At 37.2% G+C, this 13,268-nt stretch overlaps 1 protein-coding gene across 2 annotated transcripts in view; it reads right to left on the bottom strand.

Annotated features, from left to right (window-relative positions):
- The window catches only part of PLPP1 (phospholipid phosphatase 1), a 77,079-nt gene that overhangs the window by 21,436 nt on the left and 42,375 nt on the right, over positions 1–13,268 (bottom strand). Inside the window, exons 2-3 of one of the 2 annotated variants that reach the window (XM_033110511.1) lie at positions 5,343–5,494; positions 563–843 (exon numbers count right to left, since the gene is read on the bottom strand). In XM_033110511.1, the coding sequence (XP_032966402.1) occupies positions 563–843; positions 5,343–5,494 (433 nt within the window). The remainder of the gene's footprint in view (positions 1–562; positions 844–5,342; positions 5,495–13,268) is intronic. The other variant, XM_033110510.1, reaches the window with a different exon arrangement.

A 13,268-nucleotide genomic window follows, 5' to 3' on the forward strand; every position in this document is an offset into this window, starting at 1 on the left:
ACCTAACACTGTCAAGATAAGAAGTTACCTTATAAAAAAATATACTCTAAGGATACTAAGAAATCTAGCAGAGCTTCACACACGGTTGGACTAGGTCATAAATCAGCAAACTATAGCCCCTGGAGTAGCCACTGTTTATGTAAATAAAGTTTCACTGAAACACAGCCACACCCATTCATTCAGAGATTGTCTATGGCTGCTTTTTCCTGCTACAGCAGTAGAGTTGGATAGTTGTCAAATGGATCATATAGCCCACAAAGCCTAAAATAGTTACTCTCTGGCACCTTAAGAAAAAGTTTGCTGACCCTGGACTATTATGATCTACGAGGTTCATTTTATATCATTATACACTAGAGATGAAAGAGTTGCATTAAAATACTCTTAAATAGAGGATAGGCATAAAAGAATGAGAGAATAGATTAAACATATGAACTCAATTCACCTCCCTGTGATTACCTCAGTTCTTCTCTCTAAGCTAGTGAATGGCTCATCTTCCAGTCACTGAAAACTTCTATTCTAATAATACACAAGATAAAACAAGCATCAAAGATTTAACACGCACCTGCCCTCCTTCACTTTTTGTGCATTCCCTCGACATATGTAGTTTTCAATGTAACCATCACTGCAGTTGATTTTTGACCAATCTGGGTCACAAACATCCAAGAAGTGAGGCCGCAATCTGCCTATTGAATACTTGGCAATGTCAGTCAGGGACTGGCTAGCAGCTGCACCAAATAAAAATGTTCCAATGGCTTTGTAAATAGTGGCTATGTAGTTATTCCTGATAAAGGAATTAGAGTGCAAGACGTTACAGTAAACAGACAGGGTTTCTCCAATAATCATCTGAAAAAGAAACAGAAATATAACATGTTAAAGCAGCAACCAGGCACTTTCAACAAAATTAAAAATAGAAAGAAAATGGTAAATCACAATAAAATCTTTATTGTAAAAAGACCCTTCCTGTTTTTTCCTTTACAAATGGAATCAACTTAGGATATCTAATTCTAAACCATAAAAAAAAGGTGTCAGATCAATTGTGGATGCTGCTTACAAAGCAATGGCTAAGCTAAAATAATTTCAAAGTCTACTTAAAACAATACAACCTTATTTCTTTTCTTGTATCCTAATAAACTGAGTTTTAATAAGTAGACAGTGATGTATTGTGGACAAAAACCATGGTGTTTGTTCAAAGAACACAAATTTCCCCAATTAAAATATCTCTTAAGTACTTTTGACATTCTTCATTTTTATCAAACATTCCTCTGAATTAAAGATATCTATCATATTGAAAAGCGGAAGGCTATTTCAAGGAGTAAACAATCTAATATAAAAGCCGGGATCTAACCCTGAGGCCAGTGGGTGCAGAGGGCAGGGAGGGTAGCTGACAGTGCCTCCTCTTCCTGTCTCTCCCCAGACCTTTCGGCCCGGCTTCCTCAACAAGTCTCATTAAAGAGCAAACACACACTCATGCTCTCCCCCTCTCCAAGAAAACATTTCAAGAGACTCTTTCCTCTTTATTTTTCCCTGACTTTTGTAAAATTGGAGTTAAAGCCTTCCCAAATTCTAGAACAGCCTGTGCATGAATATGCAACAGTGTAACGAGTTTAAAGGCATAAAAGGCTTTCCAAATACTTTACAAGTTCACAGACCAATATCCTGAGAAATTAAAACAATACTGAGTGGCAACATTATAAAAAATTACATTTGCTGATTAAAAAATAAGCCACACTGTAGCTACCTGAGACCAAAATAAACACTTAAATAACAGTCTGCTATTATTTACGCTGGGGGGGGGAGTATAAGTCACAAAGTTTCGCTTAACATGCAAGTCACAAAGTTTCGCTTAACATGCGTTCTAGTTTTGCTGCTTCGTTTTACATAAAAAGTGTTCAATTTATATAAACAATTATATAATGCATTCAAAGATTTCCATTTATAGAGGACTAATTGTCTTCAGGGTGAGCCTTACCATAGGTGAAATAAATGGCTGCCTCCTGAAAAGAATTTCAAGAACTTGATACCAAAAATTCTTTCCTCATCTGGCTCAATGGCTTCTAAAATTCCGTAATTAGAATCTTATAACTTCGTCAACTATACTACGAATTCTACAAAAGCAAGAGTGAATTTTTAGTTGTTGATTAGAAAGCTAATACTACCACAGTGACCTAAAACAGAGTAGGTGATCAATAAATTTTAATTGAAGACACTGCCTCTTGAGTAAAAAGGTAACTTAATATGTTTAAACATATTAAGCCCCAGATAAATTTATTCATTATGGTCCTTAATGTGAATAACTTAACCAGATCCTTTCCTGAGAACAGGTCTCACAGGAGAGGAAAACCATATGCACTTCTAGGGTTATGGTATCTCTGCTATTTTGCTTAGGGTTCTCCCAGATTGCCTCCAGCCAGTGGCCTTGCATTGAAGCATATACTATTCTCCTCAGGCTGCTAGGTTTTTCTAGCAACTGCCTTGATAGATTCACAGCAAGAAATAATGTTTCTAATGTTTCATTATGGAGTAGATCTTTGATAATTTAAAATATATACCAAGCACACTAATTAACCACAATTCGAGGAGATGAAACTTCCACATCTCAGCTGTCAGTTGTTCTTGCGAAAGCAATCAACTGTTTTCCATAAATAGGTATTGATCTTTTTGAGTCATAATGATTATGTAGGACAAGCCAAACCATAGTTCTTGCCACTGGTGACAGAAAATCAGCTCACTAGGAGCATTCAGAGCACCGGCCAGATTAAAGCTGATGTGCAGAATCAGTGTAAGCTATCGTGCTCCATCTTCACTGAGAGAAATAAACAAGAGAAGTTCTAAATCAATTCTTCTAAATTAAATGTAGAGATGTGTCTGTGCATTTCACCTACACAGAGTAGCCATATTTTTGTTTAATTTAAATATCTTATCCTGCTCTTTGAGCCATTTATGCCAATTCTCAGCTTTTGGTGAGGTCCACACTGAAGCTAACGATGGCAGAATCTTAGAGCTGGGACGGCTCGTCAGGCGTTAAGTATTCAGATTCTAAAGGTCAGATAAATTACTAAGAACTGAAAATAAGGTTTGGGGGAGTAAAACAGGATACTTTTGAAGATCAAAGCTAATAATTATCTAAATCAGTATGATTCCAGCATGTAAAACCTATGCACTACAGTATTTTCTCACCATCCCCTTTTGTATCTCCACCAATCGAGATGATTTTATCCATCTCCACACTGTCCTTATAGTTAGACGTCTTCCATTCAGGGGCCACCTTCCCAAAAGAATAATCTAAAATCACGGACATACTTCCTCTCCTTCCTAAATATTTGTAATTACCTCCATTCCCCTTATTCTACTGAATCTCTCTCAAAAGTCAAAACAGTCTCATCAGATCAAACAGTTTTTTTACCAACCCTCGTTTACCTTAACTTTGGTAGTATGTGACATTGTTGACCATTTCCTCCTTACTGAAATGCTCTCTGGGCTTCCGAGAAACTACCTTAATTCTGGTTCTCTACAAGCCTCCCTCAATCACTCACGTATTTGTGGATCATTTGCAACTCATGTCGAAGACCTGATATGAAGTCTGAATCACAGTCCTAAAAGACTTTTTAAAGAAATCCTTTACCTTCTAGTAAATAAAATTAAACACATACAAGTCTAACCAAGTGCTGCCTGTAAGAAGCTGAGTTAATAAATAAACTAAAATTATTTTAAATTAGTGCATAAAACCACTGTCCTACGCAGTGTTTGTCTTTGTTGATACAGTTACTATGAAAATAGCACTTGATAGCACCTTTAAACAGTCTGTTCTAAGAAACCTACTCAATTTACTTGCTGTTTTATTAAATATAAAGATGACTTTCGCACAGGTGATGCTGAAATAGTCAAAAGCTCCAAGTTAATGAAATAAAAATAACGAGTTTTTGTTAACTGAGCGTTCTGTCAGACACCCACAGGGTGCCCGGAAGTCGGCACCCAATCCTGTTGCCTCTGGTCTGCAGCGAATTTCGGACTTTTGCTTGTACAGCATCCTTTTTACTGAGACACAATGAAAATTAGAATTGAAGACAAGTACACTCGTAGTAGTGTCTGAGTTGTTGAATCTTGTCCGAAATCAGGTACTGTTTGCAAATAAGAGTCCTACCAAAATTTTTATATTCAAATAGTAAGCTCTCAGAAACATATGTACTCAAAAAAAAGAAAAAGACCCTACTCTTACTCCAGAAGCATAGGCTTGGCTTTCTTTCTTTCAATAGTCAAAACTCAGTGTAAAGATTTGTCGAGATTGAAGGGATGCACCGATTTCTTAAAACTTGACCCTATTGCAGGCCAGTCGCCCACACTGTTACTGCGGCACGACTCCTGTTTTTCCCAGCACCTAGGACAGGCCAGGCCCCGTGGTAGGCAGCAAGAGTACCAAGACGAACAAGGCTCCGTCTCTGCCTTCAAGCTCACAACCTCAGGAAACAAACATCTGTACAGCAGAGGTTTTCTTTTATTAATTGTGTACCACAAATTAAGTTGATTAACTTTCAGTGCTAATAAGGAAAACTGACAAGACATATATGACATTATCTTGTTGGCCTATCTCCTGGGTGGGACCACATTTTCTGCTTTTAACTAATAAGAAGAAAAACCTTGTTTCTAAAGTTACAAGTTATGGAGCATAAAACTAATCTAAATCATAGACTCTCTAGGTCAGACATTATAAAAATCATCTAGTCTGATCAACTTGACGTCTTCTCCCTAGAGCACATTCTCAAAGTATTCCCACCTGAAATCCTAGAAAGTAAGTTATTATTGTGTTTCAATACCAGTAAAAATTCTTTCATGTTCACTGCTAATTATCTATAGAACTTTGGCTGTTCTCTCCCGTTTCTAGCATTAGCTAAACATTCGTTAAAGTAAACATGGATTAAATGAAGTCTTTGTTAGCAATTTTTCTTTTCCAGAATTCAATAACTAGAAAGTAGATACATATACACAGAGTCAATAAATTATAAAATAATATCCTAGGTACAAGGTATACTAGAAACATATTGATATTCATCTATTACATGATTACTAAAACAATAACCTATTACAGTTCTAAAAAACACAGTGACTTGAAAAAGATTAGCATAAAACCAACACATATTCAGCAAGGTTCTTCTAATTATATATTGTTATTCTTTTGTCCCCACCTAAAATAGCTGAAATTATCTTGATCAAATAGCACTTTCAATTAAAAGTTAAAAAAAATACATTGTTTTACAGGGTTATGCATTCAACCATTAACAGATTAACACAAAAATTAAGCCAACTGCCCAAAAGTGATAAATTTCGAAAAAGCGGATTTAACTTACAACGATAATACTGAATGGAATGATTATTCCACCTAATAACGCATAAGGGATGGTGTCTTCTTTGTAAGGGTACTTGATGGACTCATCATTACAGAATAATCCTCGTTGGAAGGGGGTATGCCTTGAAGTAAGAATTGCAAAAGGCAATCCAGCTATCAAAAGGAATAAATGAAAATATCATTAAAAAAGAAATATCAAAACTAATTAATGGCAATTATTATTCCAGAGGCTGTTTAAAAATACATTTGCCATGAAAATAAATAAGAGCACATGTAAAAAGGAAATGCAGCAATGCATGCAACAGAAGCTAGAAAGATTATGGTTTAGGGTAAAGATCTTTTTTCTGCAGGAAACAATACTCCAAGTCCTCTCCTAATCAATTTAACCAAGAGTATCTTCTTCCTTTTGTTTCTGCCCAAATACACTGAATGGATTTTAGGGAAGAAAAAAAAAATCCCCTCATGCTCATTTGTCGTTTCATCACAGGGTTTTCAACACTATTTCTAAACCAATATGTCACAGATTTTGCTTCCAAAAAGAAAAGAGCATTTTGTCATGTCCCATTTTGTCTCTATATTACTACCCCCTTTAGACAGGTCATGGTCGTTGGCTAAGCTATCAGAGTATCTAAATAAAGCTTTATCCATTCATTTCTGTACTGTTACAGCCAGTTTAGAGGTGCTGTGAAAAGGAGTCTGAACTTAAATCAAGTTTCTTAAGAAAAGAAGGACAATGGAATCAAACACAAAAGCACCTAAAAAACAGCTCTCCGTTTCCATCAGCAATGATTTCCCTAAAGATCATGTCTCACACTCACCTCCTAAAATGTCCTACTTTTGCCTAAGTGTGACCTTGAAGAATTCAGTTCTCCTTTACGTCACTGAATTTGGCATACTCAATACTGCAGCATACTGACGAGCACTGCTTTGTAAAAGAGATGTGGTTTAGCAGAAACCCTCCACATGAGGTCTCTGCTTCAAGACTTAGTCAAGGACCGAAGGCTGTCTCCCTAAATGACCCATTCTCTCAGCAGTGGTACCATAACCACTAAGCTAACATATTCTACGTTCAAGGATTCTTTCCGTGAAGCACCAAGTCTTGATGGCCACTTACAGGTCTCATGAACTCCATAAGCCCTAAAGGCTGAATGACAACCAAGCCTCTGACACTCTGCCTGATTGTCCTTCACTAAAAATATCAAGTCTGTTCAATCTACAAGGGCCAACTGAAAAGGAGAAGCACATTCCTAGTTCTTTCATTTATATTCCTGGTTTTCATGGAGAACCTGAATACATAAAGAAAAGTTTATTTGTGTGAGCCAATTTGCCAACAGTGGTAAACTCATTAGGCCTTTAAGATGCTCACAAAGTTTCCAAAGCCATACTTCTAGTAAATTCATCATTAACAAAAAAAAAAAAAAAAAAAACAATGAACTAGAACTGACTTTGCTGACACCCTTACATCCCACTACCTGTCATCCTGAATTCAGACTATCCTCCGATCCACAAAGAGGTCTGCATTCAGAGGAACGAGGTGAGATACCCAAGCCTTCAGTACGAACACTACGGTTGCAGCACAAACCTTTTCACTTCGCACGCACTGTGGGGTGAATCTTCAAAGCTGAAGTTTGAGCTGTTGCCCGATACAGTCACTGAACACTTAGCCTTCAACCAATAAACTAAACTCTAACCCAACGGGCACATTTATTTTGTATTACAAAGAGCTAGAACTTCTATAATTCATTTTACTTGCAAGAACTCTACACACAATATTGGAAACTTTCAGTGTCTACACTGCATATTTCTGAATTGCTTTAATTTTTCAAAGAGCATTTCTTTCTTTCGGAGTAGTACAGAAGTTAAGTCCACATACGATTAGTATCTAAAACTCGGTAGGTTTTATGTCCTTATTCTCAGGAAAAAATTCTTACTTAATAGGCCCAAATATATTGGAAATGTTTTTAACTGGCATATTCATTAACATTAAGTTGATTTTTTTCCTTTGACCACAAAAACTATGTTAGAAATTATTCTTAGATTTAGAAAAAATGCTTGTGGGTATTTTTTAGGATAGGAGGGAAACAAAATAAAATCACACACAAGTATAATCAGTCTATTTTTTTTAACAGAAATATTCAAGTGGGCAAATATTGAGTGAATCCATTGTGCAAGGAATTCTGCTAGGTACTACCAGGAATACAAAATAGAATGATGTACATAATTATAGCAGAGAATAAGCAGAGGGACCAAGAGCTATGAGGGTTCAAAAGAGGAGAGCTGGTGAGGCTCTCAGCTGGTAGTTATCAGTCAGGATCTCAGCAGCAGGGGTCTGATACCGAGATAGAGATTTGAGGATATAAAAAATGTCTGAAGCCACAGAGGTAAAAGAAATTGTGCGGGATGGCTCTGAAGTGAAAGAAGTGGAGGGTGTGGGGCAGGGCAACAGCAACACTAAAGGGATGAGCAGACAAAGAAAATCCACTGAGGCAGACGTGGTAGGCTGAAGGAAGGTCAAGAGAAAGTAATGACCCTGAGGCCAAGTCCAGACAGAGAATTTCAGGAAGTGGCGATTGGTCCACAATGGCCAATGGGTTTTCAATTGCCACTTAATAAAAGTGGTTTTTTTTTTTTTTTTTTTTTAAAGATTTTATTGGGGAAGGGGAACAGGACCTTATTGGGGAACAGTGTATACTTCCAGGACTTTTTTCCAAGTCAAGTTGTCCTTTCAATCTTAGTTGTGGAGGGTGCCGTTCAGCCTCAAGTTGTTGCCCTCTCAGTCCTAGTTGTGGAGGGCGCAGCCCAGCTCCAGGTCCAGCCGCCGTCGCTAGTTGCAGGGGGTGCAGCCAGCCATCCCTTGCAGGAGTCGAACTGGCAACCTTGTGGATGAGAGGATGTGCTCCAACCAACTGAGCCATCTGGGAGCTCAGCGGCAGCTCAGCTCAAGGTGCTGTGTTCAATCTTAGTTGCAGGGGGCAATGCCCACCATCCCTTGCAGGACTCGAGGAGTTGAACTGGCAGCCTTGTGGTTGAGAGCCCCCTGGCCCATGTGGGAATCGAACCGGCAGCCCCCGGAGTTAGGAGCATGGAGCTCCAACCGCCTGAGCCACCGGGCCAGCCCAATAAAAGTGGTTTTAATAAGAAGGGGTGGAAACCAGACCATAGAGGTTTCAGTAAGAAATGATTAAAAAAAAAGAAAAAGAAGAAGAAGAATGAATGAATCTACCACAAATGCACACTATTCTTTTGAGAGTTTGAGTGAAGAGATCATATCACAGAAAGCCTTAGATATATTTTTAAATTAATAACTAATATTTGTAATCTCTCATATAAGCCCACGAGATGTATTACATCAAAGTCATTACCCAATGCCATTTAATTTTCAGGAATTAATTAAACCTGAACATAGATCCGTTATTCACGGACAAACGTAAGGCTCAAAAAGGTGAACTAATGGTACAGATTTCTGCTCTGCAAATTTTGGAATTGGAACAAAGACTGACTCAGAGCTGGCCAACAGCATGGGCCATTCATAAGAAACACTGGTTGAAGACTGGCTGAGGATAACGCAGGTCTACAGAGAAAACAGCGGGGACACCTGACACCTGAGACGGAAAAACGGAGACAGCAGCTCTGGGTCTCACTGCCAAAGGGCCTCTCTGGTCTTGCTGTTCCGAGTTGTCTGAGTGCCCTGCAACCTTTCGACAAAACCCATTTTTACTTAAGCTAGTTAGAAAGGGATTCTACTGCGTGCAACCAAGAGAGCATACCTTAAACAATTATAACCATTCCCCTTAACATGCAGGTTATTATTGTTTTATTACCCTACTACAGTGAACATTTCCAAATACCAATCATTATTTGCATATCTAATTATTTCCTTAGAATATATTTTTATGTGGAATTATATAGGCCAAAAGATATAAACATTAAGGTCCTTGACAAACCGCTCCAGAACGGTTACTTTACACCACCAATTTTCTCTACTAGCCACAGTATACCACAGCACGGAGAAATGCAAAAATTTAAGTAAAGATATCTGATGGTACCTTAAACATTTACTGTAGATTTCAAGGCAAAGTGAAGGGTTCCATTTGCTCTTTTATAAATTCAAGTCAAACCCCCTTTTCCTTTTCCCTGGAGTACATCTCTAAAGCAATCCCTTTTCATCATTTGTCAAATGACTATTATTTGTCAAACAATGTTTCTCTAATACTTCAATTGACAGAATTCATTTTCATTCCCTTTATTAAGGTGATTTACAGAACATAAAATTCATCCACTTTAAGTATATAATTCAATTATTTTGGTAAATGTATAGAGTTGTGCAACCATCACCACAATCCAGTTTCAGAATATTTTCAAAACCCCCCAAATTCTCATGAGCCCATCTGCATTCGATCATTTCTCCCACCACTAACCCCAGGCAACCACTCATCTGTTTTGTCTCTACATAGATTTGCCTTTTGTGAACATTTCATATAAATGAAATCATACAACATGTGGTATTCTGTAAGTGGCTTTTATCACTTAACATAATGTTTCTGACATTCATCCATGTTGTAGCATGCATTTTATTCCTTTTTATTGCTGAATAGTACCCTATTGTACATGTATACGTACTATATTTGGTTTATCCATTCACTAGTTAATGGACATTTGGGTTGTTTCCAGTTTTTGTCTATTATGACTAATGTCACTACAAACATTCACGTACAAGTCTTTGTGTGAATATATATTTTCATTTCTAGTAAGTAGATATATAGGGATAGAATAGCTGGGTCATATGTTTACCTTTTTAAGTAACTGACAAACTGTTTTCCAAATGCCTACACCCCTTTACATTCCCACATCCTGATTTTTAATATGCCCACGTGGCTTGTCATATTAGCCCATTTAAGAATCAGATTCTCTGCATAGTTAACTCATACTCACCCACAAATAAATACAGCCTTTCTACCTCCTACCAGTGAATATTAATAACAGAAGAGAATATGTGATATGGTAACTCATCACTTCCACAAACTAAAAACCACAAGAATACTTCTCCAGAGATAGGAAAAGATAACGTAAGAGCGTGGTCACACATCTCTTTAACTTCCTCTTGCACAAATATTCAGCATCTCGATACCATAATCTAAATACTAATAAATATCTTAGTTAGAAAGATTGGTGGTGGAGTGTCCAGCAAAACTGAGAAATTGTGGTTAAATACCTTTTACATGTGAAGGAAACTCTTCTAATAGTGAAAACTACATAAATGCCTCCACAAAAACAGTGTTACAAGGCTCATCCATGGTGTAGCACAGATTGATATTTTGCTCCTTTTAATTGCAGAATAGTATTCTATTATATAAATATAAAACCCACTAGATAGATGCCCAGGAGAGAGTCAGCACGCAACTCCAGAGTCTACCAATCAATAAGGGACACACTAATTCAGGGATAACAGCAGGAGCAAGAGACTGAGAAATTCCGACACAAAGCTGTCAGGCGCCTTGAGGTTTGTTGAGAGGTCAGCTACCATACCTCTATGGCCTGGGAGACAAAAAGACCCCACTGGCAGACCAAAGGACCCAATGAACAGAGAGAATGCTGCCCATTTGTGAAGTATCTACCTCAGGGATCACATTCCTCTAATGCCTGAACAAGAAAGGGAGGATGTAGATGGAGACTAGAAACCTAAAGAGTCAAAAGGTACAGGGTAACCTGTAAAATAATGGGTCTATTATTATTTTTGCCACCTGACTGTATCCCTAGGCTAAACAGTAAGTGAGGTGTGTGTGTATTTAATCTACCTTCTCTATTAGGTCATTTGAAAAATCTTCCTTTGTTTATTTACAAATGGGGAAAATTCCAAGTAGGAAAAGAGTCAATTTAAAAAATACAAGTTGTCAAAAGATGCCAGTGATACAGTACCTAAAATATAATCATACTTAATACTACAGTAAAAAGACTGTGCCAACACCTCATTGCTTTTCCCTCTGCTTATATTTAAGAGAATGAAATTCTGATATCTATTCAAGAGAACATGTGAAATCACTCTGCCCTGTTCATGCATGAAGTGCACATGGGGATACAAGATAAAATGTAGTTCAGGAAACAGAAGGAATGAAGCAGAAAAAAAAAAATTACTGAACTACTCCCAAAAACAAAAGCCAACAAGAGAGAACTGACGACCATGAGTATTGTACAACTGAACGAATACCTGGACAACTGCACTCCTTTCTTACTTAAAACATGAATATACCTCTTTTGCTGTAAACAAGTAAGAGTACATAATTGTACTCTTGTGTTACATGGAGTACTTATCTGAGCCTATTTCTTTAACATTAATCTTTCCTAGAGACAGAATTTTTAAAAACTGAAAAATAATCATTTCAATCTACACAACAAATTATAACTAAAATAAACTGAAGCTAGAACATTCTCCTATTTATAAACTCTATCACTGTATCTTAAAGGAAAACTTAGAAAAAAGTTTAATATTACCTGCATTTGAACTTGCACAAATATACAAACCAAAAAGTTAAGGAACTCCATTTATAATAGCTGTCTTAAGAATTCTGGAACCTTAAGGTATAAAAATGTTATTTTTGTCAACATTAAGGGACATTATAATTCGACGAACTGAGATCTCAAAGTCCTGAGTACCACTTCTTTAATAAAGAAGCAATCATTCAATTCAGTTCAACAGTTAACTGACTTCTTACTACTCTGTATAAGGCACTAGTTTGAAGTGGGGAGGGGCCGTAGGCAGAGCACAGGCTTTCTGGTCGTCATATTCTGAATTTATTTTGCAAGTAAAGGCAATAGCATTTGCTGATGGATGTACTGGATATGAGTGTGAGAAAGGAGTCAACAATGACCCTAAGGTTTTCCATTTGAGAGTCCAGAAGTTTAAAAGTGCATTAACTGAGATGGAGAAAACTGGAGACTGAATAGGGTAAAAGACAGACCCAAGAGTTCATACTTGGAGAACTCAAGTTTGAGGCGGGTATTAGTAGAGATGTCAAGTAGGCAGTCAAGTCTGTGGGGGACGAGGGCCAGGCGGAAGATATAAATGTGGCATAGAGGTGGTATCAGAGCCATGGAACTGGACTGCGATCACCAAAGAGTGAGTATACATAGAGGAGAAAAGAGGACCCACAAGACTGATCCCTGGAGCACTCCAAAATTAAAAGATCATGAAGCAGAAAAGGAACTTCAAAGGAGAAGGAGAAAAAGCAGCCAGTAAAGTAAAATTAAAATCAGGAGAGTATAGAAAATCCCCAGGAATCTATCTCAAACCTCCTAGAACAAGTAAGTGTGTGTAGCAAGGTCACAGGACATAAGGTCAACATGCAAATTTCAATATACCAGCAACGAACAATTGGAAACCAAACTTAAAAGCACAATACCATTTGTAATAGTTCAAAACATTGAAGTATTTAGGTATAATCCTAACAAAATGTGTACAGGATCTAGATGCTGAAAACTACAAAACACTGATGAAAGAAATCAAATACCTAAATAAAAACATGCATTGGAAAATTAAGATGTGAATTCTCTCCAAACTAATCTACAACTTTACTGCAATTCGTATCAAAATTCCAGCCAGATTGTTTGTAGACACACTGATTCTAAAATTCATGTGGAAAAGCAAGAGAATGAGACAGCTAAAATAATTCTGAAAAAAGAATAATAAAGTTGGAGGAGTCATGCTCCCTGAATTTTTTGAGAAAAATGTACCTATACTTTATTTTTCCCCCACTTGATTTTAATATATTTTTACCACCCAATATATAGCTACAATAATCAAGACAGTGTGGTATAGAAGGAAGAATGCAGCAAGGACAGAGTCCAGAAAAAGACAGACAATGAGAAGATCAGGGAAAGAAATACAGACAAAGCATTTCACTCTTACTTAGGTGAATAATTGGCAGTAGCT

Source organism: Rhinolophus ferrumequinum, chromosome 7, assembly GCF_004115265.2.
Source record: "Rhinolophus ferrumequinum isolate MPI-CBG mRhiFer1 chromosome 7, mRhiFer1_v1.p, whole genome shotgun sequence".
NCBI lineage: Eukaryota > Metazoa > Chordata > Mammalia > Chiroptera > Rhinolophidae > Rhinolophus > Rhinolophus ferrumequinum.